At 42.0% G+C, this 27,213-nt stretch overlaps 3 protein-coding genes across 3 annotated transcripts in view; all 3 read left to right on the top strand.

Moving 5' to 3' along the window:
* LOC142847810 (protocadherin beta-4-like) overlaps positions 1-26,921 on the top strand; it is a 147,546-nt gene extending 120,625 nt beyond the window's left edge. Inside the window, exon 2 of the mRNA XM_075968906.1 lies at positions 26,777-26,921. Within this exon, the coding sequence (XP_075825021.1) occupies positions 26,777-26,868 (92 nt within the window). The 3' untranslated portion in view covers positions 26,869-26,921. The remainder of the gene's footprint in view (positions 1-26,776) is intronic.
* LOC142847782 (protocadherin beta-18-like) lies at positions 1,248-3,789 on the top strand. Its single transcript, XM_075968828.1, has one exon. The coding sequence runs from the start codon at positions 1,398-1,400 to the stop codon at positions 3,786-3,788; it is 2,391 nt and encodes a 796-aa protein (XP_075824943.1). The 5' UTR covers positions 1,248-1,397; the 3' UTR covers position 3,789.
* Positions 3,792-12,086, top strand: LOC142847783 (protocadherin beta-15-like). Its single transcript, XM_075968829.1, has one exon. The coding sequence runs from the start codon at positions 6,047-6,049 to the stop codon at positions 8,432-8,434; it is 2,388 nt and encodes a 795-aa protein (XP_075824944.1). The 5' UTR covers positions 3,792-6,046; the 3' UTR covers positions 8,435-12,086.
* Positions 26,922-27,213: the final 292 nt, after the last annotated feature.

The raw sequence follows: 27,213 nt of genomic DNA, 5'->3' as shown, positions 1-27,213 counted from the left end.
ACATGCCTTATAAATTCTTTGCTTGCTTTTCCAATGTCAGCTTTTACCAAACTCCTCTTGTTCTGTGCCATGGCCATGATCTTATTTCAGTTCCTTTGGAACCTACCTTTCATTTTAGATTTGCAGTATCGCGTTTTTACATTCCTAAAGATCCAGGGATTCGCATGTGCTCTCTTAGCACTGAGCTAGGCCTCCAGCCCAGCCAAATGTGATTTTTGTTTAGATTTCTTCCACTTATTTCTCATGTATCAGTTTAAAATATACTTTCCCCAGGAAAACCTTTTATCCACCTCCAAACTGTGGTTAGTTGATCCTCTTCTATGATCTTATATTAGCACGAGCTTCCTCATCAAGACAGCCATTATGCTCCATGTTAAGTGTTCATTTCTTTCTTTCTCCCCTTTGCATAGCTGAAATAGCTTCGGCCTGATTATCATTCACTCCCTAATACTTACCACATTACTAGCTCAAGTATGTACTTAATAAACAGTCACTGAGCAAATCATGGAATAGATAAATAAAATGCTTGGAACCATGCCTTTGGAAGCCCTAAATGAAATTAGCGAAGTCCTGTTTCACTTTTTTTTGATGTCAGAATCTGGACACATCATGCTCTACTCTATACTAAGTGTGTACTTTCTACTGCAGCCAAGAAAGTCTCCTGTGAGAATTCCTGTGGAAATGGTACCATTTATCTAACCCAAAGTATCCAAGTTCCCCACACAACCATTTAATTTTGCACATACCAGACCCAACTTCAAGTGCATAAACACATCCTTCCAGCCTTTCCTGAGAGCATCTAATAATGACTAGGAGGGATCTCTAGGACGCCATTTTCAATTTTTCTAAGAATCTCTTGCTCATCTTTGTAAAGTCATTGACATGGGAGCCCTTTGAACTATCTTTAGTTTTACTGTTGTCTTCAAGGAGAGACCAGGAACTGTTTGAAAGAAGGATTCTATTTTAAACCATTTCACCAGCACAGCTCTATCAGAGAGTAATTTATTGTGTTACTCACAAAAGCTACAACTCAGAAATGGAAATGGGAATAAAGAAGAACATATAATTTAGATTTGTTAACCAATGCATTCAATAAATTAGTATATTGTCTCAAACTTATTCGGCTTTGTTGAATCCTGAAAAAGTCACATGGTGGCGCTGCAGGATAAGATGGGAGACAGTTTCCTAACTGCAGCTCAGTTTTCCCTTAACCAGCGGAAGTGAAAGCACCGGATGAAACGGCATGCCGGCATTCTGAAAAGGTGGAGCACAGACAAGGCCCTCCTGAAAGGACTGCACATCTACAAATTCCCAAAGGTCTAGATGAGCAAAGCCGCCCTCTGAGCTGCCAGAGACTGAGCTGAAAGAGAACAGCAGAAAAGCATCTTGTCTGAGCAATGATGGAGCCAGGAGTGAGGAGGGCTGTTCAGCATATAAGGCAAGTGCTGCTTTATTTTGTTTTCCTGGAAGGGTCCTTGGTTCTTTCCGAGACCTGGAGCTATTCTGTGGCAGAAGAAATGGAGACCGGCTCCTCTGTAGCCAATATAATTAAAGATATGGGTGTGGGAGACCTGGCTGCACGAGGAGCCAGAGTTATATTTGATGACTATCAGCCTTATTTGCGGTTAGAACCTGAGACCGGCAACTTGCTCTTGAATGAAAAGCTGGACAGGGAGGCACTCTGTGGTACCAGTGAACCCTGTATATTGCATTTCCAGGTGTTATTGGAAAATCCTTTGCAGTTTTTTCAGGCTGAGCTTTTGGTTGAAGACATAAATGACCATACTCCCACGTTCCTAGAGAAACTCATATTTCTAAATATCTCAGAAGGTGCTAGTCCAGGAAGCTCATTCCAGATGGCTAGTGCTCAGGACTTAGATGTAGGAATGAACGGTGTCCAAAATTATACAATAAGCCCTAACCCCTATTTCTACCTTAAGTTAAAAGACAATGGTAAGGGAAGAAAATACCCAGAGTTGGTACTGGATGGATCTCTGGACAGAGAAAAGGAGCCTTCAATTAGTTTAATACTAACAGCCCTGGATGGTGGGTCCCTGCCCAGGTCAGCGACGGCACTGATTCAAGTTGTGGTTGTAGATGTCAATGACAATGCCCCTGAGTTCGAAAGAACGCTGTATGAGGTTCAAGTACCAGAAAACATCCCTGTGGACTCACTGGTAACCAAGGTGTCGGCTACAGATCCGGACACAGGGGTAAATGGAGAAATATCTTATTCATTTTCTCATGTCTCTGGAGATGTATGGAAAACATTCAGAATCCATCCAGTTTCTGGTGAAGTCCATTTGAAAGCACCCCTAGATTTTGAGGTGATTCAGTCTTATACAATAAATATTCAAGCTGTTGACGGTGGGAGTCTCTCCGGAAAATCAGCCATTATTGTTCAAGTTATAGACGTGAATGACAACCCGCCAGAAATAGTCTTTACGTCTCTTATGAGCCCCATTCCCGAAAACTGCCTGTCAGAAATGGTAGTCGCTGTTTTCAGTGTGAGAGACCAAGACTCGGGAGACAATGGCCGAATGCTCTGCTCAATTCAAGACAACCTTCCTTTTCTCTTGAAACCTACTTTCAAAAATTTCTACACTCTAGTAACAGAGAATACACTGGACAGAGAGAGCAGATCTGAGTACAACATCACCATCACAGTCAGCGACATGGGCACACCCAGGCTCACAACTCAGCACACCATAACAGTGCAGGTCTCTGATGTCAACGACAACGCCCCCTCCTTCACCCAAAGCTCCTACACCCTGTTTGTCCAGGAGAACAACAGCCCCGCCCTGCACATAGGCACCATCAGCGCCACAGACTCAGACTCAGGCTCCAATGCCCACATCACCTACTCACTGCTGCCCACCCACGACCCACAGCTGGATCTCTCCTCGCTCATCTCCATCAATGCCAACAACGGGCAGCTGTTCGCGCTCAGGGCGCTGGACTACGAGGCGCTGAAGACCTTCGAGTTCCAAGTGGGCGCCACAGATCAAGGCTCGCCCGCGCTCAGTAGCCAGGCGCTAGTGCGGGTCCACGTGCTGGACGCCAATGACAATGCGCCTTTCGTGCTCTACCCGCTGCAGAACGCCTCTGCACCCTGCACAGAGCTGCTGCCCAGAGCGGCGGAACCCGGCTACCTGGTCACCAAGGTGGTGGCTGTGGACCGCGACTCTGGCCAGAATGCCTGGTTGTCGTTCCAGCTGCTGAAGGCCACGGAACCCGGACTGTTCACTGTGTGGGCTCACAATGGCGAGGTGCGCACCTCCAGGCTGCTGAGTGAGCGCGATGCACCCAAGCACAGGCTGCTGCTGCTAGTCAAGGACAATGGCGACCCTCCGCGATCTGCCAGTGTCACTCTGCATGTGCTGGTGGTGGATGGCTTCTCTCAGTCCTACCTGCCTCTGCCAGAGGTGGCACGTGACCCCACGCACGACGATGAAGACTTGCTTACGCTGTACCTGGTTATCGCCTTGGCATCTGTGTCTTCGCTTTTCCTTTTGTCTATGCTGCTGTTCGTGGGAATAAGGCTGTGCAGGAAGGCCCAGGCGGCTTCTCTGGGTGGTTGCTCTGTGCCTGAGGGACACTTTCCTAGACACCTGGTGGACGTGAGCGGAGCGGGTACCTTGTCCCAGAGCTACCAGTATGAGGTGTGCCTGACTGGAGTGTCAGATACCAAAGATTTTCAATTCCTAAAATCTGTGTCTCCCAACCATGAGATTGTGAATTTCATGGAAGAGAACTCTACTTCTGTGAATGGTTTTGGATACAATTAAGAATCCGTTGACTTTGCAGATGATTCGGGATGAACGTTCACGCTTTCTAAACATTCTTGTTTCCCATTGTTTATCTTCATAAGGAATTTCTAGCTCCTCACAATCTGTTACAGCTGAGTCTGTTTGATAAAATCACTTCTGGTGAAGACAGAGAACTTTGCTCATTCCTGACAAGTCAGTGTTTCTTCAACTTGTCAGATTGTCAACATGAGTCATTATTGATTTGAAAATGCTTACTTTCATTTTATTGACCATTGTCCAGAAACATTCTCGAAAGTTTGAAATGCGATAGAGATGTCAAGATATCAGTGTATTTTCTGTTCAATATTATGCTTTCCCATTTCAAATCGAGTATCTTGAAAATGCATGATTTTGTTGTACAACAGTATTAATTGGGAATGACAATATCTCTGAAGTACCAAGGCTTTTATTGTCTTCATATGTACATCCAATATATAATACATATCAATATTGTTAAAATGTTTTTAGATATTTCAAAATTTGTTAAATGCCAGATCCCTCCCGGGACATCTGACTAGCCCACCTTATACTTTCTGAAACTATCTCTCTCTTCGGCATAGGTATAGGACCAAAGCTGATTTTGTTTTGTACAACTCAGGTCCCTCTACGTTCAGACAATTGGATGGCGTGATGGGCATTGCTAATCTAAACTGAGCCAGGCTGGTCCTGTTTACTTTCATTATCACTTTAGAAACCATATGTGTGCTAATCTTTCTGTTAGGAATGAAACAAGAAAGTGATGTCATCTTTTGGGGACATAGCAGAAGTCACACCTCCGAGAGAGGAAAGGAAGGAAACAGACAGGTGGTCCCGTGGAAGACATTCTTATCAGTAATCCCCAAGTCAGCTTTCACTGTTGGGTGGGATTGGGGACAGAGAACTAAGATGTGCTCTTTAAATAGATTTTTCTAGTCCGGCTGAGAAATTCTTGCCTGGATTGGTGAATTACTCCTGTTAATTTTGTATTTTATTTGAATTGTGCATGCATGCTACTATAACACATCCCAAAGCTTTGTGAACTATTACAGAAACATGAAAAGGGAATGTGTAGCCTTTGTCAAAATGGGTAATTTTGAAGTCAGAAGTGGTGGTAACTGAGGCAAGTTCTTGAGTTCAGAGCCAGTAAAGACCCTCTTTAGCTAGGACAAGCCACGATGTTTTTCCTTTAAGGGAAAGAGGGCTTAGACACGCTGTGCTATTTCAAGTGAAAGAATACAGAGTAGGAAGATGCTGTCCTGTTCATTCCGCTTATTATGAGTTAGGTTCCCAACAAAGCAAGAGGCATCTACAATGGGAGGGAAAGCCACACAACTGTATGCTTTATTCTATGATGAATTAAGCATCTTCTCTGTCCCAAGGATTATTGTAGATGTGGGGATGCGGCAGTGAAGCAAACAATGCTGAAGTTCTTACAGGGAACCCAAAAGAAACACTCAAACACATCCCTCTACGGTACCTGTGATGAAGAACACCAGGGAGAAAGAATGGGGAGAGAGGTGCTTTCATCTACTTTCCCCTAGGCGAAAAGTTTTACAACATTTTAAGTTTCTGGAAATATGTAGAGAGTGTATCATAAACTGCATCTAACATGTAGATTTTTTCCCTTATGAAAAAATCAACCAATGTGAACCACAATTGTGTTACCTGGAAGACATAAACTTACAAAGAAGCCCCGAAGTAATGACCCCACTTTATGCTGAATTTGAAATTGCATGCCTGTATGTTACGAATTTTACAGGACGACTGATCAATCAGTTCTATGTCTTCTTTCATTTCTCAGTTTCCCCTAGAGTGTCCCAGCGCAGTTGCAGGGTTTCTAGTAGGGAGGCAACTTGTCTGGGTTGTTTACTCGTGTATTTTTCAGAATCTGACACATTAATAACAAGAATTCCTTTTGCTTAGTGAGGGACTGCACAATCAAAATAACATTAATTTCGTGATTGAATTTATTTTCTAACTTCTGACAACCAAAATAGACTACATAAAAAGAATGGAACCATGTAGCAATTTGTTGAGAAGCAAAATCAACGCATGGTGGCGCTGCAGGCTAAGGTTTAAAAAAGGACGACCGCGGACAAGGGAAAAATGCTTCAGGTCTCTGGCTAAAAAAAGACCATAGAAGAGCTCAAACCATTAAGTCTCCAGAGAATGCTGCTGACCTACGCTTCGGAACAGGCTATAGACTGACAGATCGACCGCTGTCTGGGTGCCCTTGGACCCTGGGTGCCGAAGCAAAGATGAAGATGGGAAAGGAGCACAGACAAAGGCAAGTTCTGTTGATCTTTCTCTTATTGGGAGTGGCTGGGGCGGGCTGGGAGCCCCGCCATTACTTTGTTTTGGAGGAAACACCCAGCGGCACGTTTTTGGCTGACCTACTCAAGGACTTAGGGCTGGGAGTTGCAGAGCTGGCTGCTAGAGGAGCCCAGGTGGTCTCTGAGGATAACGAATCCCGCTTGCAGCTTGATCTACAGACTGGGAAGCTAATATTAAATGAAAAATTGGACCGGGAGGAGCTGTGCGGCCCCACTGAGCCCTGTGTCACACATTTCCAAGTGTTACTGAAAAACCCGCTGGAAATATTTCGAGCTGAGTTACGAGTGGGAGACATAAATGATCATTCTCCCGAGTTTCCTGAGAGAGAAATGACAGTGAAGATCATGGAGAGTAGCACTGTTGGTTCTGTGTTTCTACTAAAAAGCGCTCAGGATTTGGATGTGGGCAACAACAGCATTCAGAACTATAGCCTCAGTACCAATTCCCATTTCCATGTTTCCACCCGAACCCGAGGTGATGGGAGGAAATACCCAGAGCTGGTGCTGCACCAAGAGCTTGACCGCGAGGAGCAGGCAGAGTTCAGATTAACTCTGACAGCGCTGGATGGAGGTTTTCCGCCCAGGACTGGCACCTCACAAATCCGGATTATTGTCTTGGATGTCAATGACAACGCCCCTGAATTTGCACAGGCGCTCTATCAGGTGCAGATCCCAGAGAGCAGCCCCGTGGGTTCCCTGGTTGCCAAGGTCTCGGCCAAGGATTTAGATACTGGGACAAACGGAGAAGTATCGTATTCTTTTTTTCATCGTTCTCAGGAGATGAGTAAAACTTTTGAGCTAAACGCCCTGTCGGGAGAAGTTCGACTAATTAAAACACTGGACTTCGAGACAGCATCTTCATATGAAATAGACATAGAGGCCTCTGATGGCGGGGGGCTTTCTGGGAAATGTTCCCTTTCTATTCAGGTGGTGGATGTCAATGATAACTACCCAGAACTAACTGTTTCCTCGCTCACCAGCCCCATCCCAGAAAACTCACCAGAGACAGAAGTGGCTCTATTTCGAATTCGGGACCGAGACTCTGCGGAAAATGGAAAGACAGTTTGTTCCATCCAAGATGGTATTCCTTTTGTACTGGAACCTTCTGTTGAAAACTTCTACAGACTGATGACAGAGAGTGGGTTAGACAGAGAGAACAGAGCTGAGTACAACATCACCATCACAGTCAGTGACATGGGCACACCCAGGCTCACAACCCAGCGCACCATAACAGTGCAGGTGTCCGACGTCAACGACAACGCCCCCGCCTTCACACAAAGCTCCTACACCCTGTTTGTCCAGGAGAACAACAGCCCCGCCCTGCACATAGGCACCATCAGCGCCACAGACTCAGACTCAGGCTCCAATGCCCACATCACCTACTCGCTGCTGCCCACCCACGACCCACAGCTGGACCTATTCTCGCTCATCTCCATCAACGCCGACAATGGACAGCTGTTCGCGCTCAGGGCGCTGGACTACGAAGCGCTGCAGAACTTCGAGTTCCAAGTGAGGGCCACAGACCAAGGCTCGCCTGCGCTCAGCAGCCAGGCGCTGGTGCGGGTCCACGTGCTGGACGCCAATGACAATGCGCCCTTCGTGCTCTACCCTCTGCAGAACGCCTCTGCGCCCTTCACAGAGTTGCTGCCCAGGGCGGCGGAACCCGGCTACCTGGTCACCAAGGTGGTGGCTGTGGACAGTGACTCTGGCCAGAATGCCTGGCTGTCGTTCCAGCTGCTCAAGGCCACGGAGCCTGGACTGTTCAGCGTGTGGGCTCACAATGGCGAGGTGCGCACCTCCAGGCTGCTGAGTGAGCGCGATGCGCCCAAGCACAGGCTGCTGCTGCTGGTCAAGGACAATGGCGATCCTCCGCGGTCTGCCAGTGTCACTCTGCATGTGCTGCTGGTGGATGGCTTCTCTCAGCCCTACCTGTCTCTGCCAGAGGTGGCGCGTGACTCTGTACAGGACAACGAGGACTTGCTTACACTCTATTTGGTCATCGCCTTGGCGTCTGTGTCTTTTCTCTTCCTGTTGTCTGTGCTGCTGTTTGTAGGGGTGAGGCTGTGCAGGAGGGCCAGGGCGTCCTCTCTGGGTGGCTGCTCTGTGCCTGAGGGACACTTTCCTGGCCACCTGGTAGATGTCAGCGGCGCGGGGACCCTGTCCCAGAGCCTCCAGTATGAGGTTTGTCTGACCGGAGACTCTCAGAGTAATGAGTTCAGATTCATGAAGCCGGCGTTTACCAATATTCTAAACCAAAACTCTGATGGGCAATCAGCAGATTATTCACCCTTCCCGAGTATTTTAGGCTTGTGAAACTTCACGTTTCACTTGCTGTGTAATTAATTCTCTTTTGATTTAGCATTTTCTTTTCAAATTTGGTAGTAATGTTTAATTGTATTTGTTTTCATTTCTCTGCTAGTTTAAGGAATGTTATCGTTTGTTTACTAGCTTGTTAACTGTGTGGGTATTTTTCCAGTTCTGTTGTTACTGAACATTTTACATCAGAGCACTTTGTGTTCCTGAATTTTCCATACTCTCTCTCAAAGGATGTGAATCTCTTCTAATGAACACAAGAGAACAGATTAGTTTATAGAGTGCTTGTGCAGAATCACCCTGTAATCCCAGCATTTGGAGGTGCAGGCAGGCTATCAGGAATTCAAGGTCATTTACTACATAGAGAATTCAAGCTCAGCCTGGGCTATATGATGAACATGGCATGTTAATTCTCAAAAAAATAAAAATACATTCCTGAAGGTGTGACACCACAGCAGAATATATGATTTCTTTTAAATCATACTTTATGATGCTGGAGAGATGGCTCAGTGGTTAAGAGCATTGCCTGCTTATCTACAGGTCCTGAGTTCAATTCCCAGCAACCACATGGTGGCTCACAACCATCTGTAGTGAGATCTGGTGCCCTCTTCTGGCCTGCAAGCATGAATGTAGGCAGAATACTGTATACACAATAAATAAATAAATCTTTAAAAATAAATAAATAAATCATACTTCATTTTAAAATTGAAAGTCCATAGGTTTTTGTTTGCTTGGGTTTTTTTTTTTGGTGTTACTAAGAGTTCAGTCGCCTCCTTTGTGTTATTTTTGGAAGAAGTTCATATTCATTAATACCAAGTGTCTTTCAGATCCTCTGTTTATGTTTTCATTTCTCCAATAGGAAGTAGCAAGGTAATTTCAAGTTTTTTAATGTTCACTGTAAATATCATCTCATAAAAATGTATCCATATTGCCTCTTCTTTCTTGCCTAAATTAATACAGAAAAGAATAAAAGCCTCCCTGTTATCTTTAGTTGATGGGAGCCCTTGGCATGCTGCTCCTGATGTCTTGGTGAGGAAGTTTCTGTAAAATCAATAGATTCCAGGAACAATGATGTATTTCTTGCTGTTCTCACCTCTAGTGAGGATATCTTGATGTAAACCCCCAATTCTGGGCTCAGGTTACCCCCTGGTGGTATAACATTGCCAGTATCTACTTGCTTTGGATGATGACAATGTTGGAATAACAAATCTTCTGGTCTGCCCTATCACCTGGGTACCCTGTCCCTTTAAGAGACAAGTCCTGCCCACTCCCAACCTCCCCCTTCCTACAGCAAAGGCAAGGGGATCTCAAGCCTTCTCCCCCTCCCCTCTCCACTGTCCCTTCTTCTGAAAAGGCAGCTTTTGCCTTTCCTTCCTCCCTTCTTTCTTCTCTTTCTCTGTTCCCCCTCTCTTTCTTTTTCCTCCCTGCTTAACTCCTTATCCTTATACCCTTACCAATACCCACTAAATAAACTCTATATCCAAGCTCTCTCTGTATGCTGTATCTGTCTGTCTCCCACCCATCTCAGTCTGCCACCCACCAGGGGACCGACCAGGGTTGCACAGCCATGAATCCTAACAGACATGACTCTGACTGATAAGGAGTTTGGAACAAAATGTGTTATAGAATTAACATTATTTTGTCAAACAAATTTTAGTCATGGATATGTTGATGACGTGTTGAATGATTTGGAGAAATAGTAAAAAAAAATGATGACCTCAAAGCTGTTCATACTGATTCCTAGGACCTATAAGTGTTACTTTACATTATAAAGATAAAATAGAAATGAAATTAAGGTTGCCAATAAACTAAACTTAAAATAGGGAGTATATCCTAAATCCATTTGGGAGGCAGAGTTAGGAAGAGTTCAAGGCCAGCCTCGACTAGTGAGACCCTGTTTTGCTAGGATACCCAGAGTTGCACAGTGAGACCCTGTTTTGCTAGGATAGCCAGAGTTGCACAGTGAGACCCTGTTTTGAAAACATACATGCATGCCAAGAGAGAGGACAGAATAAGAAATTTTCTAAGGACTATAGATGTGGTTCACTATTTCAACCTGCCATACAGATTTTGAACTTCCTAGCAAATTCCCACAGTAGAATAAGTCACTTACTTGTGATATGTTTTATAAAGTCTCTCTTTCTCTGGTTGAAACCTGACTGATACAAATTTGGTACCTAGACTAGGATGAAGTTGATAGAATGACTTAAAATATGGAAGTGGGGCCAACAGTGGTGACACACACCTTTTAATCCCAGCATTGTGAGCCAGAGACAGCAAGATCTCTAGGTAGCCTGTAGCCGGGTCTACAGGGTGAGTTCCAGGACAGTCAGGGCAACACAGAGAATAAACCATATGTATTTATGGAAGTGAATTTTAAACTGGGCTGGCTGTGGTCAGAGGACAGATGAAATTGCAGATTCAGAATAGATTCAGATTGCTCTGTACAGACTTGGTAGAAATGTGACAAGTATGTTAGTGAAGGTGCAAAAGGAATTGAGGAGCTTGGTGCTTATAGAACATGTTGGCACATAGAACTTATAAATCATTTAAAGGAAACTATGGAGAGAAATATAGACATTAAAGTTACTATTAGAAAGGGCCCAGGCAGGGAGAACATTTTGAAAGCTAAAGGAAAATTAATACTTTTATTCTTATATAGTAGCAGAATCCTTAGCTGAATTGTGACCTACAATATAGGAAGAAAATCATTCATTTGGATGTTTGGCTAAGGAAATTTCCAGGGAAAGAGTTGGAAGTACAGCCTGGTTTCTTCTTGTTGTTTATAATAAAATATGAGATGGGTGACTGGAGGAAATTTTCTTCCTAATTGCTTTGTAACATATGCTAAAATCAGGAGATTCACTGCCAGACATGCTTGCATTGGAGAGAAAGTCACAGGAACAACTGGGAAAGCTTTCACTCGTGCTGAGAAATTCCAGCGTAGTTAGTAACAGGGAAGCCTCTTTAAAGGCGCAAACAGGTTTTCTATGAACACGCTTTTAATGACTTCTCCCTCATGTACCGAGACAGCTGTGTGACGCTGACTGCAGAGATCACAGGTACCACACCCTCCGGCTGACAGAACTTTCGGAAGTTGGTCTCATCTTTCCAGTCTCCAGTTCGCCTGGTAATGGGTTAGGAAAAAGAAAGTATTACTCTCTCCAGACTACAGTCATTAACAGCCAATGAGTAGGAGTAGTTCCTCACACTTGGAAGCACTGAAGACAAATTTCAAAATAATGTTGATTTGAATACAAAATGGAAAAAAGAAGTTTATTGCTGGTACATTTAGATTTGGTCTTGCTCTCGATTTTTCCACATGGCATACTTGGGTTAATCCCAGTAGTCTTCTCATATGCTGAGATGTTTTGAAGTAGGCCCAGAGATTCAAACTTGTTAGGTCAGTTCATTCAAGTTTCCATTGTCTCACAAATTATTTGGCAATTGTTTCTTCCTCTTCTATATAACAAAGTGTTGTGTGAAGTATCTGTGATACTTTGAATGAAAATTTGTCTCCTATAGGCTCCGATATTTGAATACTTGGTCCCTGGTTGGTGGAGCTCTTTGGGGAGACATTGTGGGGCTGCTGGAGAAAGTACCCACTGGGTTGGGTTTCGAGAGCTCATAGCACTGACCCCATACAGTTTTCTTCTCCACTTGGTGTTTGTGGTTGAAGATTTGATCTGTCAGCTTTTTGCTCTGGATCCCTGCTTCTATATTTCTCCCCCCTCACCATTATGGTCTCTCTCTGGGAACACAAACAAAAATAAACTTTCTTCCCACAGTCTCATTTGGTTATGGTCTTCTATCACAGCAACTGAAGAGTAACTCACAAAGTTTTTGTTATTTTCCTTTTATGTTTATGAATTTGATATAATTTAGTATTAAAATAATCCATGGGTGATTTTTTTCCTTTGGGAAGACTGCATTGCAATCTCAACTTTTTATCTCAAAATTTATACAAATCATGGAGTATTTGAAATACATAATTTATAATATTAATTTTATCTTTTGATGAATTTAGGCTATACAATGATGTTCTTTTTATTCTAGATATTGGTAATAGGTTTTTTCTCCTCTCTTCTTAACATAAGCATTAATATGTCATTGATTGTTTAAAAATAAGCAGCATTCCCTTTGATATATTGCCTGTTTCTTTTTATTTTCTATTCCAACGAATTCTACTATTATGCTATAATTTTTCATATCTCCTTTGGGTTTAGCTTTCTCTTTTTCTAGCTGTCTTATTTACTCCATGCTTTACTTTTTGAATTTAAATCCAAACACATAAAATACGAATAAGTTGTATATTTTCTCTGTGGGGGTACTTATGTTTTAATGAATATTCTATTTGGATTTGTCATTTCTATCTTCTTCAACAGGTAGGTAAATTATAAGTGTATTGCTTGATTTCAAAGTACTTTTGGAATGCTATTTTAATACTCCCCAATTTTTTATTTGAGGATTTATTCTGTGTAACTGTAGTCCTTGAAAAATGATTGAATTATTTTATGTCACTAACAGCCAAACAGCAGGAGTAGTTCTGGAGCATATTAGCAAATCTCCCCATCTACATTTGGAAGAAATGGATGTTGTGTTGTGGTGATATTTTGTTTGTGCTATAACAAACAAAGCTTGCCTGAAGATCAGAGTGCAGAATTACCTACTAGTTAGCCATAGAAACCGGGTGGTGGTGCACACGCCTTTGATCCCAGCACTCCGGAGGCAAAAGGCAAGCGAATCTTTGTGAGTTCAAGGCCACCTGGGACACACAGGATTGTTCCAGTCTAAAAGAGAAACAGCCAGGGCAGTGGTAGCTCATACCTTACTTGGGGGTTGCATGCTGCCTTTAATCCCAGCACTAGGAAAGTTGAGACAGGATGGGATATGTCTGGGTGGAGAAAGGAATATAAGGTGGGAGGAGACAGAAGCTCACTGCATTCAGTCTGAAGATTCCTAGATATAGGATCACCAATTTGGTCTGAGGACTCAGTAAGGTAAGAACTAGTGACTGGCTGCTCTGCTCCTCTTCAGGCAAGCATTGTTTGTTATAGTACAAACAAAATATCACCTCATTCTGTAGTTTGTCAGAATGAAGATTTATAAATATTAGCTAAAAGTTGTTTCATATGTTTCGATATTATTTATGCATGATTTCCTTTGTGTTTAATAATTTACTAAAGGAATATGTTAGTTTATTCAAGTATGATAGTGTATTTATTTGTCCATCTCTCTGCTCAAGTCTAGCATTTTTTAAGCCTTATCACTTTGAATCTGTTATTTGATTCATGCAGGTAGGGTTTTTTGTTGTTGTTTGTTTTGTTTTAGTGTGATGAGTTCGCATTCGTCATTGTGAAATGTATCTCTTTTGTATAATAGTAAACATTTGTCTGATGAAGACATCCCATAGTTATCTTTTTAAAGTTACGATCATTTATTTACTGAGCTATACAAAAGAAGGAAGATAATGAGCTAAGCTTTCAGGCTTGCTGAACCATGGTCCAATCTTGCCCTGGCCCTGTCTGAGAGGAGGAGACCTGAGGGAGACTGAGTGCCGAACAAGAGATGGGTGGAGTGGGATAGGAGACTTGGGTGAAGAGTGTGCTGTGGGAAGGCTGCTATAGGAGGACCAGGACAAATGGATATGTGGAGGGAGGCAGGAAGGGAGCAAAGAAGTGGAAAGGGGAAAGTTGAGGCAGTTGGGGAGCTCAGAGGGAGCAGGTCAGGAGTTGGAACAACGGCAATGAGGGTTAGAGGAGCTGTTTCTGGAGACAGGTAATTGACAAGTCAGGAAGAAGCAAGAGGCTAGCAGCTCTGGGGCAGGTCGGGAGCAGACATCAGGGAAAGGCAACTGTATTCTTCTGTTCCCAGCTTAACTCCAGACCCCAAGGGGCCCCACCACTAGCACATTAGCAGAAGCTCAAGCTAAAGCCCCACTGTCCTGCTTTGCTCTGCTGCCGTTGTGCTAAAACGCTGGGCTGGAGCTGGACTAGGGCTGGTGGGGAAGTGGGTTCCTGGGACTGAGATGGAGAGATCCTGGACAGTGGATAGTTGCCATGGTCAGAACCCAGCATGAGAGGTTTCTAGGTAAGCTGGTTCTCTTGAGGATGTGGCAGGAAGGGATAAGACCTGCAGAGCTGAAGACATATGAAGGGTGGACAGAAAGGCAACAGGGCAGTGGCTGCGTCCCGTTTACAGGTCCTAGGTCCTAGTCTTTCTGCCCTGGTGTCAACCACCCAGGTTCATAGTTCTTAAAATTTTACTTTTGCATGAAATATCTTTCTCCATAATTTCAGGCTTAACCTGCATTTACACTTAATATAAATATTCTTTAAACAGCAGAATTGTATTTTTGGTCTTTTTATCCAACGTTATTGGTTCTGTCTTAAAATTGAAAAGGTCATTCAATTTATAGGCAATATGCAATACTTCTATGGCTGTATCAATTTAATTTTGTATTAAAACAATCTGTCTTCAGTCCTCTGTTTATAACTTTCTGTTTCCTTTTGCTTATGAATTTTTAGTATTCATTGATATCTTCAGTTGCAGTTAGCAGAATAATTTGTAAGTATATTTCCTCAAGAAATGATCAAAATAGTCATTTCTTTTCACAATTTACCTTAAGTTGGCATTAGATTGATTCACATAAAATACAAAATAGTTTGAAGCATTTGATCTTCATCCATTTTCCTATGACACAGGAAGATTAACATAAGACGGAGGAGATATATTTGAGAATTCATATGGTAGTAAAACTCTGTTCATAAAATCAAATTGGAAAACTCTCAAAAAACTTTTATATCTACTATATAGAGGATCTTTTAACTAGAAAGAAGTAAAATAAAATTAATGAAAAGAAATAGGCCTGCACCCAGATTCCAAGCCAAAATATTCGCTAGAGAACTCATACTGGAGAGAAATAATGGAAAATCAATGAATGTGAATGCACTTATTGACTTTTCAATTAAGACACATATGGGATAACACAATGGTCATAAACTCAATCAATATGAGATTTACATGTTTTAAATGTTCCTTGAATCTTCGGAGTCATATAGAGGACACATTGGAGACAAATATATGAGGATACAAACGTCGAAAGCATTAATTCTTCATCAACCACTCTACATATAACACCACAGAGAAGAAAAGTCTCATGAATACAGGAATAGTCAAAATTCACTCCAACTTTTTTGATGACTAAGTGTAAAAATTGGGAGAAAACCTTTATTTGTTAAATATCTATTAGGACGTAAGTGAGAACTCATATCAAATTTGTAACCTATGGATATAATACAATGTGAGAAAGTATTTATTTCTTATATCCCTAATGTGCATGTAAAATTTATCATTGAAGAGAAGATTTATGGGTATGAATGTGGGGAACCTTTATTTAATCTCCCTTAAAATTTACACAAGTGAGAAAAAATGGAAGCATTCTACAACTATAAAAAATGTAGGTTCTGGTCTTCCATTTATAACTATGTGAGTACAAACATGAAACATGTCTCTATGATTTGAACAATATGACAAATCTTCCAGTTATTTTTCATATTTTACTATACATTATATACTATACTTTTGTGTATTCATTGGAGAGGAAACTATATGTAATGGATAGTTTTAAAAGCCAAGGTGACTGGATTAAGGGATATGTAAAGAGCTGATAAAGCATTAATCCTGGTTGTGTCTGCATTTCTGAAAGAAATGAGAATTTGAACCATTAGTCCAGATAGAGAAGATTCACTTTCACCTGAGAGAAATTGGTCCCAGCTGTCTTCTGCATCTGGAACACCAGCTTTCTCCTGCCTCTGGATAGCGGAACTCCAGTATTTAGACTCCAGAACTTCCAATAGTCAGCTCACATAGTCTCGGGCTTTTGGATTAGAACTGAACTTTACTACTAGTTTAGCCGGTTTCCTAGATTACATGTGGCATATTGTGGGCTTCTCAATATCCATAATCATGTGAAATAAATAAATCCTCTTTCTTTTCTCTCTTTTAATTGTTTAGGTGTTTTTGCCTCTATGTAGTTCTTTGCACCATATAAAGTAACTGCTGCCCACAGAAGCCAAAGAAGGGGCTGAGAACTCATGGACCTGAAGTTACAGATGATTGTGAGCTGCTATGTGGGTCCTAGGAATAGAACCCAGGTCCTCTGGAAGAGAAAAAAAGTACACTTAACCACTGAGCAATCTTTTCAGACCCTCTTTCTATTTCTTATAGAGGGGAAAAACCTGGAAAAATATCATGTTCAGCTGTTCCTCATCCCTTATGAAATATAAGAACTCACACTAGATAGAAATGATTTTAATATAAGGAACATTATATATATAAATTCTTTCAAATCTATATGAAGGTTTATGCTAACGAGAAATTATGTAACTATAAGAAATGTGATAAAGTGAATTTTATCTTTAGAATATAAGTAATATTAGTACATATACTAATATTATTAATATTAGTAATAGAATATATTAGTACATATACTAATGAGAACTCATACAAACAGAAACATGTAAGACTTAAAATATTTCTTAATCTTTAGTCAGAGAATTAGAATCCATAGTTAAATGCTTATCAAGATTATGAAAAATCTGCCAGCCCAACCCAGGCCTGAATTAGTGATGGACACAGAGGGTGTTTCCTCCCACACTCTCAGGGCTTTGGTGGCCACATTCAAGCAGGAGCTACCAGCCCAACCTGGGCCTGAATTAGCAATGGACACAGAGAGTGCCCCCCAGACTCTTAGGTCTGAGGGACACATTCAAGCAGGAGCTACCAGCCCAACCCGGGCCTGAATTAGCAATGGACACAGAGAGTGCCCCCCCCAGACTCTTAGGTCTGAGGGACACATTCAAGCAGGAGCTGCTGGCATAATCTGGGCCTGAATTGGCAATAGACACAGAAGGCACCCTCCAGACTCTCAGGTCTGGGACAGCCACATTCAAGCTGGAGCCACCGCCCAACCCAAGTAATAGACACAACACAGCAGAGCAGGGGCAGGGGATTCTAACACTGACCTGTAGCAACTTTAGCCAGGCATCCACTCCATGTCATGTGGCTGGGGTGCATGGAACATAACCAAATGCACCAACCAGAAGCCTGTAGTAAATGCTGCTTGGTTGGGTGCTATAACAATCTCCTTGTGATGAAGAAACATGGCCCAGCCCTGTGTCACAGTGACCTGAGTGAGACAAGGAGATGCACACATAGGCCTGAGGCTGTCCACCCCAGGCTCCAAAGAGAAAACATGGGCCCACCCAGTACCTTGGAGCACCAACCAAAAGACCATTATTAGAATGAGCAGAGGTATAGTATGGTGTTTTATGGAAGACAGAGAGAGAGAGAGAGAGAGAGAGAGAGAGAGAGAGAGAGAGAGAGAGAGAGAGAGAGAATGGCTCAGCTCCTGTGGATAGAAGCAAATCTCAAGAGATGAGAGAGGAATGGAGAGAACTGAGATGTTGAGGGAGCTGGCCCCTTGACCAGCTGCAACACACAGGAAAGTGAGACCTGTACTTTGACTGGGCAGCACAGCAGAGATCACCTTGTTAATAAAAGCATAGGTAAGCCAACTCTGAGGATGGGAACATAAGAGACCTAGCCCCATTCCTCATCTGCCCTTCCCCATTAATGCCTGGAGCAGGTGGGAGAGCTGGCCCAGTGGTCATAAGAGTGGAAGACCTGCCACTGGCCCCTACCAGCTGCAACACTTGAGAAAGCAGGTCCTGCACCTCACCAAGGCAGCACAATAGAGCCAACCCTGTTAGTGCATGTGTGGGTGCTCCGGACCCAATGATGTGAGCAAAGGAGGGCTCTCCCCATTTCTCATCTGTCTTGTGACAGCATAGGCAAAGGAAAGATGCCCTCCCCCAACCCATCAATATCCAAGGCAGGTGGAAGAGCTGGTCCTGAGGTCACGAAAGCAGGAGTTGTCCCTGCTCCCTACCAGCTGCAGCACCAGGGAGAGCAGAACCTGCATCTTCCTTGGACAACATAATAGATACAACTCTGTTGGTGGAGGTGTGGGTGAACTAGCCTCAAAGTTCATCTATTATGAGACAGCATGGGCGGGGGGGATTGCCTGCTCCCCCAGCACATCAAAGTCTGAGGCAGGTAGGAGAGCTGGCCTGTGATCATAAGAACAGGAAGGTCATCCCGAATCTCCAACAGATTCAACATTCAGGCCCTGCATCTCACCAGGGCAGCAAAATGGAGTCAATCCTGCTAGTGTAGGTATGAGGGAGGCAACCCTGACATTGTCAGCATAGGAGAGATGTCTCTACTTCTCATCTCTCTTGTGGTGGCAGGAGTGGGGGGATGATGCACTCCCCCATCAGAGGCAGATGGGAGAGCTGATTCTGTGTTTGTAAGAGAGGGAGAGCCATCCCTGAACGCCTCCAGCTGCAACATTCAAGAGAGCAGGGCCCTGGGCAACACAATAGAGTCAATTGTGTTGGCAGAAGGTGAACCAGCCCTGAAACCATGAGCGTGGAACAGCTGTCTCCATTACCCATCTGCCTTGTGGTAGCATGTGTAGAGAAGAGATCTACCTTCCCATCAACACCTGAAACAGGAGGGAGAGCTGGCTCTCCAGTCATAAGTATGAGAGAGCCATCCCTGACCCCCACCAGCAGCAACACCTGGGAGAGAAGGCCCTGCATCTCGTCATGGTAGCACAATTAAGCCAATGCTGTTAGCACAGGTGTGGGAGAGCCAGCCTTGAAACTGACAATGGTAAAATTATTCCCATTATCTATTTTGTGGTGGCAGGAGTGGGAGAGAAGTGCCCTCCCCCATGCCAATTAAGGCCAGAGACAGGTGGGAGAGATGGCAATGTGGTCATAAAAGTGAACTAGGTGCCGGGCGGTGGTGGTGCACGCCTTTAATCCCAGCACTCAGGAGGCAGAGGTAGGCGGATCTCTGGGAGTTCGAGGCCAGCCTGGTCTAGAAGAGCTAGTTCCAGGACAGGAACCAAAAGGCTACGGAGAACCCTGTCTCGAAAATCCAAAAAAAAAGAAAAGTGAACTAGGCCTGAGCCAGGAACTTTGCCAGGCTGGGCATGAATCTGATACCTCTGAGGAAGTAGGCAGGAACCAGAGATCTCTGAGGGGCCAGGCATGAGTTTGGGACCTCAGAGGGAGTAGGCCTGAGCCAGGTCCTCTGTGGGTCCAGGCATTGGTGTGGGACATCAAAGGGGTTAGGCAGGAACCTGGAACCTCTGTGGGTCCAAGCGTGAGTCTGGGACCTCCGAGGGAGTAATCCTGAGCCAGGTCCTCTGCAGTTCTAAGCTCACTTGAGCCTGGGAACTCTGAGACAGTAGAACGAGCAAGAAACCTTTGCAGGACAAACTCCAAACCAGGGACTTCTGCAGGAGGGGATCCAGACCAGGATTTACTGGAAACAAGTCAAAGCCAGTAACCTAGACCAAAGAAGGCCTGAGACAGCAAATTCCAAGACAGCAGAGGAAAGCACAGCAGCACTGAGCTATCTCCAGGAAAACGGAGTAACCAAAGGGGTAACTAGAACTGTGGCACTGACTGTACCACGAGGAACAACCATCTGAGCTTTGGATTCCCAGGCACCTAGAAGATTATACAACAGAATCTCAGACCGCCCCAACCACACCTATTAGAGGAAAAGATGAGTAGAAAAGGTAAGACCACACACAACACTGCAAAGAGCAACACAACGCCAGTAAAACCTAAAGACCCTACAGCAGCAAGACCTAAACAACCAAACACAGATGAAGCAGAAGAAAATGACCTGAAAAATAACTTCAAGACAATGATTGAAACTCTTAAAGAGAAAATGAGAAATTCTCTAAATGAATTGGAGGAAAAGAAAAAAATTGGAAGACATCAACAAATCCCTTAAAGAAAACCAAGAAAAATAAATCAAATATGAGGGAAACTATTCAAGACATGAAAACTGAAATAGAAACAATAAATAAAATACAAACAGAGGGAATTATAGAAACAGAAATCATGAGAAAATGATCAGGAACCACAAATGCAAGCATAAACAGCAGAATACAAGAGATTGAAGAGAGAATCTCAAGTGCTGATGATACAATAGAGGAATTAGGCTCATCAGTTAAAAAAACATTAAATCTAACAAAAGCTTAACCCAAAATATCCAGGAAATATGGGACACCATGAAAAGGCCAAATCTAAGAATAATAGGTACAGAAGGAAAAGAAGTTCAACTCAAAAGCACAGAAAATATATTTAACAAAATTATAGAAGAAAACTCTCCCAACCTAAGGAAAGATACGCCTTTGAAGATACAAGAAGCTTACAGAATACCAAATAGACTGCATCTAAAAAAAGTTCTCTCAACACATAATAATCAAAACACTAAACATACAGAATAAAGAAAGAATATTAAGAGCTGCAAAGAAAAAAGGCCAAGTAACACATAAATGTAGACCTATCAGAATTACACCTGACTTCTCACTGGAGACAATGAAAACCAGAAGGTCATGGTTAAGCATTATGCAGACATTAAGAGACCACAAAAGCCAGCCCAGACTACTATACCCAGCAAAACTTTCAATCACCATAGAAGGACAAAACAAGATATTTCATGACAAAACTAGATTTCACCAATACTAACCACAAACCCAGCCCTACACAAAATACTAGGAAAACACCAACCCAAGGAAGTTGGCTACACCAACAAAAACACAGACAGTTGATGGTCTCATAGCAGCAAATCCTAAAGAAGGGGAAAAGGAACAAATTAACATGACCAACAATGAAAACTAAATTAACAGGAGATAGCAATCACTGGTCATTAATATCCTTTAATGTAAATGGACTCAACTCACCTATAAAATGGCACAGGCTAACAGATTGGATACGAAAACAGAATCCGTCCTTCTTCTGCATACAAGAAACACATCTCAAAATCAAAGACAGACATCATCTGAGAGTAAAGGGTTGGAAAAAATATACTAATCAAATGGACCTAAGAAACAAGCCCGTGTAGCTACCCTAACATCTAACAAAATAGACTTCAAGCTAAAATCAGCCAAGAGAGACAAAGACGGTCATTTCATATTAGTCACAGGAAAAATCCATCAAGAGAAAAACTGAACATCTATGCCCCAAATACAAAGGCACCCTCATATGTAAAAAAAAAAAACACTTCTAAATCTTAAATCATATATTAAACTCCACTAATAGTGGGAGACTTCAGCACTCCCCTCTCACCACTGGACAGGTCAATCAGACAAAAAATGAACAGAGGAGTAAGAGAACTAACATGTTATGACTCAAATGGACTTAACAGACATCTATAAAATATTTCATCCAAAGAGAAAAGAATATTCATTCTTCTCAGCACCTCATGGAACCTTCTCAAAAATTGATCATATACTCAGTAACAAAACAAACCTCAACAAATACAAAAAAAATGGAATAACCAAATATACCTTATCAGATCACCATGCTTTAAAACTAGAAGCCAACAGCAATACTACTTCCAGAAAACCCACAAGCACATGGAAATTAAACAATGCTCACCTCAACTTTGGGTCAAGGAAGAAATGAAGGGAGAAGTTAGAGATTTCCTAAAATTCAATGAAAAATGACCAAACAACATACCCAAATTTATGGGGCACAATGAAAGCAGTGTTAAGAGGAAAGTTCATAGCACTGAATACCTGCATCAAGAAGCTGAAAAATCCCACACTAGTGAATTAACAGACCATTTGAAAACTTTAGAACAAAAAGAAGCAAACTCACCTAAGAGAACTAGACAACAGGAAATAATCAAATTGAGAGGTGAAATCAACAAAATAGAAAAAAAGAAAGCAACACAAAGAATCAAATAGACAAAGAGCTGGTTCTTCAAGAAAATCAACAAAATAGACAAACCTTTATCCAAACTAATCAAAAGGCAGAGAGAGAATATCCAAATTAACAAAAATCAGACGTGAAAAGGGGGACATAACAACAGACACGGAGGAAATACAGAAAGTCATCAGGTCATATTTTGAAAACCTGTACTCCACAAAATTGGAAAATTTAAAAGACAACCTTCTGGATAAATATCACTTACCAAAATCAAATCAAGACCAGATAAGCAAATTAAACAGACCTATAACTGCTGGAGAAATAGAAACAGTCATCAAAAGTCTCCCAACCAAAAAAAAGCCCAGGACCAGATGGTTTCAGTTCAGAGTTCTACAAGATTTTTCAAAGAACTAATACCAATACTCCTCAAATTATCCACACAATAGAAACAGAAGGAACATTGCAAAACTCTTTTTATGAGGCTACAATTACCCTGATACCCAAACCACAGAAAGACATTACTAAGAAAGAGAATTACAGACCAATCTCACTCATAAACATTGATGCAAAAATACTAAATAAAATACTGGCAAATCGAATCCAAGAACACATCAGAACCATCATCCACCATGATCAAGTCGGCTTCATCTCAGAGATGCAGGGATGGTTCAACATACAAAAATCTGTCAGCGTAATCCACAAGCTGAAAAATAAAAACCACATGACCATCTCATTAGATGCTGAAAAAGCTTTTGACAAAATACAACATCCCTTCATGATAAAGGTCTTGGAGAGAGCAGGGAGACAAGGAGCATACCTAAACATAATAATGGCAATATACAGCAACATCAAACTAAATGGCGAGAAACTCCCAGCAATTCCACTGAAATCAAGAACAAGACAAGGTTGTCCACTCTCTCTATATCTATTCAACATAGTTCTTAAGGTCTTAGCACCAAAAGGAGATCAAGGGGATTCAAATTGGAAAAGAAGAAATCAAACTCTCACTGTTTGCTGATGATATGATAGTTTACATAAGTGATCCCAAAAATTCCACCAAGGAACTTCTACGACTCATAAATACTTTCAGTAATGTAGCAGGATACAAGATTAACTCGAAAAAAATCATTAGCCCTCCTGTGCACAGATAATAAAAGGGCTGGGAAAGAAATCAGAGAAACAACATCCTTCACAATGGCCACAAATGGCATAAAATATCTCAGAGTAACTCTAACCAAAAAAATGAAAGACTGGTATGACAAGAACTTTAAATCTCTAAAGAAAGAAATTGAAGAAGACACCAGAAAGTGAAAAGATCTCTCATGCTATTGGATAGGCAGAATTAACATAGTAAAAATGGAAATCTTACCAAAAGCAATCTACAGATTCTATGCAATGCTCATCAAAATCCCAGCAAAATTCTTCACAGACCTCAAAAGAATAGTACTCAACTTCATATGGAAAAGCAAAAAAAGAAAAAAGAAAAAAACCAGGATAGCCAAAACAATACTGTACAATAAAAGACCTTTTGGAGGTATCACAATCCCTGACTTCAAACTCTACTACAGAGCTACAGTACTGAAAACAGCCTGGTATTGGCATAAGAACAGACAGCAAAGGCCGCAAAGTGGTAGCACACGCCTTTAATCCCAGCACTTGGGAGGCAGAGGCAGGCAGATCTCTGTGAGTTTGAGACCAGCCTGGTCTAAAAGAGCTAGTTCCAGGACAGGCTACAAAGCTACAAAGAAACCCTTGAAGAACTCTAAAATAACTCTAAAGTCATTTCTGACAACTCTGGGGCCTCTCAGCAGTAGTGCCCTCCCTCCCCTAGGAACCAGGAATCTAACAATTACCCACACACATACTGAAATGTTGGGAATTTTCCATTTCCCTGAGTCTTTGTGAATGTTCTCCAGAAATTGGGGCAAGATAACCTTTAAGGTGTTGACTCTGTTCCTGATGTACATGCCAAGTGGGAGGCCTCCTGGAGACTTGATTTGACTCATCCCCTGGGAAAAGGGTCAAAGTGGCCCTCAGATGTTTCCTCTTACCTGGCAACCACTCTCCAGTAATAGCCCTCTTGAATTGGTAATAGCCCTCTTGAATAATCCAATCATAATAGTCAAAGAATAACCCTAGACACCCCCTTGCTTCTGTTACTTTTTCCTTTAAAAGTAGCCTGTACCAGCTATTCAGGGTCTTTCTGGCCTCTCTATGCTGAAAGACCCTGTCATGACAGAATTAATAAAATCCTCATGCTTTTACATCAGCTGTGGTGTGAGAGATGGTCTCTTGGGGCAACTCCTCCTTGGTGATTGGACTCTGGGGTCCCAACACCCTGTCTTGAAAAACCAAAAAAAAGAAAGAAAGAAAGAAAGAAAGAAAGAAAGAAAGAAAGAAAGAAAGAAAGAATGAAAGAACAGGAGGACCAATGGAACTGAATAGAAGACCTGGATATTAATCCACACTCCTTCGAACACCTGATTTTTGACAAAGAAGCAAAAAATTTCAAATGGAAAAAAGAAAACATATTTAACAAATGGTACTGGCATAACTGGATATCAACATGTAGAAAAATGATAGACCCATATCTATCACCATACACAAAACTCAAGTCTAAATTTATCAAAGACCTCAACACAAAGCCAGCCACACTGAACCTCATAGAAGAGAAACTGGAAAATACACTTGAGCACATTGGCACAGGAGACCACTTCCTAAGTATAACCCCAGTAGCACAGACACTGAGAGAAATAATTAATAAATGGACCTCCTGAAACTGAAAAGATTCTGTAAAGCAAAGGATATGGTCAACAAGACAAAAACGACAGCCTACAGAATGGGAAAAGATCTTCACCAACCCCACACTGGACAGAGATCTGATCTCCAAAATATACAAAGAGAGCAAGAAATTGGTCGTCAAAAGAACAAATAAATAATCCAATAAAAAAAATGAAGTACAGACCTAAACGGAGAACTCTCAACAGAGGAATCTAAAATGGCTGAAAGACACTTAAGGAAATGATCAACATCCTTAGTCACCAGAGAAATGCAAATCAAAACACCTCTGAAATTCCATCTTACACCTGTAAAAATGGCCAAGATCAAAAACACCGATGACAACTTATGCTGGAGAGGTTGTGGGGAAAAGGGAACACTCTTGCATTGCTGGTGGGAATGCAAGCTGGTACAGCCCCTTTGGATGTCAGTGTGGAGATTTCTCAGAAAATTAGGGAACAACCTTCCTCAAGATCCAGTAATACCACTTTTAGGTATATATCCAAAGGATGTTCAATCGTCCACAAATACATGTTTTCAACTATGTTCAAAGCAGCTTTGTTTGTCATAGCCAGAACCTGGAAACAACCTAAATGCCCCTCGACCAAAGAATGGATAAGGAAAATGTGGTACGTTTACATAATGGAGTACTACACAGCAGAAAAAATGACATCTTAAATTTTGCAAGCAAATGGATGGAGCTAGAAAACATCATTTTGAATGAGGCAACTCAGACACAGAAAGACAATTATCACATGTACTCGCTCATAAGTGGTTTTTAAACATAAAGCAAAGAAAACCAGCCTACAAATCACAATCCCAGAGAACCTAGACAACAATGAGGACCCTAAGAGAGACATACATAGATCCAATCTACATGGGAAGTAGAAAAAAAACAAGATCTCCTGAGTAACTTGGGAACATGGGGACCTTGGGAGAGGGTTAAAGGAGAGAGGAGAGGCAGGGAGGGGAGCAGAGAAAAATGTAGAGCTCAATAAAAAAATCAATAAAAAATAATAATCAAGATAATTCCTGTAGACATCCCCACAGGTCAAGATGATAAAGGTAATATCCCCATTACGATTCTCTTCTAGGGTCCCAGAGAGATGACTTGGTTATTAAGAGCACTTGTTAATAGCCAGGCATGGTGGCACATGCCTTTAATCCCAACACTCAGAAGGCAAAAGCAGATGGATTTCTGTGAGTTCAAGGCCAGCCTGGTCTGAAGCGTGAATTCCAGGATATCCAAAGACACAGGAAGAAACTTTTTATTTCTTCTTCAAAACCAGTTCTATTAGCTCATTTTTGAGGTCTCCATATATAGGTGTGAATCATAAGCTTTGAGGGTCTCAAAAGATGATTTAATACATATAGGTTATATAAAAAATGTTTCAGTTTTCTTTCCCCTTCTGTGGTATAGTTCTGATAAACTGGTAGAGAAATAACTACTTACTGTTTGGGTCACAAGCTCAAGATTTTAGATTTATTCTGATTGCCATCTAAATATAAACTAAAAGGTGTTTCTCATCAGGCCAAATAACATCTCAGTCTAATCCATACCTGACTTTTTGGACAGAAGAAAAATGTACATGCTTCTAATCCAAATCTGTAGTTTTTGCTAAGATTCAAAGGTATAAGTCTATTCTTGCTGTTTTGTAATGTGAATTGCAATATGCGCCTAAAAGTTTCAAATATACATTATCTTCCCTTAAGTACATAAAGTTTAAATTCTGTTCCTAATTCAAATGCGTCTCGACAGGTTTCTACTTAGCTGACAGACACATTCAAGCATCAGATGCTGACTACAACCTGATCCAAAGGACTGTAAGCCCTGGGCTCGTTGAAAGCTAATGTGGACCAGTCCAGCCGATGTGAATGTTCCCTGACTCTTCAACAGAGTCTGCAAACCAGATGTTTCTAATAAATACCCTATTGCCTGAATTCCCTCATTTCTTCTGACTAGCACTTCAGTCTTCCTGACCCCTGACAATAATGCCCCAAAGTCAGCCAGAAATAGTTATGGAAAAGAATATATTGTCCTGGGATCCCTGGTTGAGATGCTAAGTCAAACGAAATCTCCCTTTCACAGGGGGACTATGTGCAGCACTGGGTAAAGAATGCTGTTTCTGTGTTGACCATTCAGGGATAGTCAAAGACAAAGTGAGGAAAGGACTAGCAAAGCACAAAAGAGAATGA

This window comes from Microtus pennsylvanicus, chromosome 4 (assembly GCF_037038515.1).
Source record: "Microtus pennsylvanicus isolate mMicPen1 chromosome 4, mMicPen1.hap1, whole genome shotgun sequence".
NCBI classification, from domain to species: domain Eukaryota; kingdom Metazoa; phylum Chordata; class Mammalia; order Rodentia; family Cricetidae; genus Microtus; species Microtus pennsylvanicus.
Note: the sequence above shows the minus strand (reverse complement) of the source record. Positions and strands in the feature narration are given on the sequence as shown.

What these genes read in the sequence shown, in the direction of transcription:
- LOC142847782 (XM_075968828.1), top strand. Translation starts at nt 1,398, where the DNA reads ATGATGGAGCCAGGAGTGAGGAGGGCTGTTCAGCATATAAGGCAAGTG.
- LOC142847783 (XM_075968829.1), top strand. Translation starts at nt 6,047, where the DNA reads ATGAAGATGGGAAAGGAGCACAGACAAAGGCAAGTTCTGTTGATCTTT.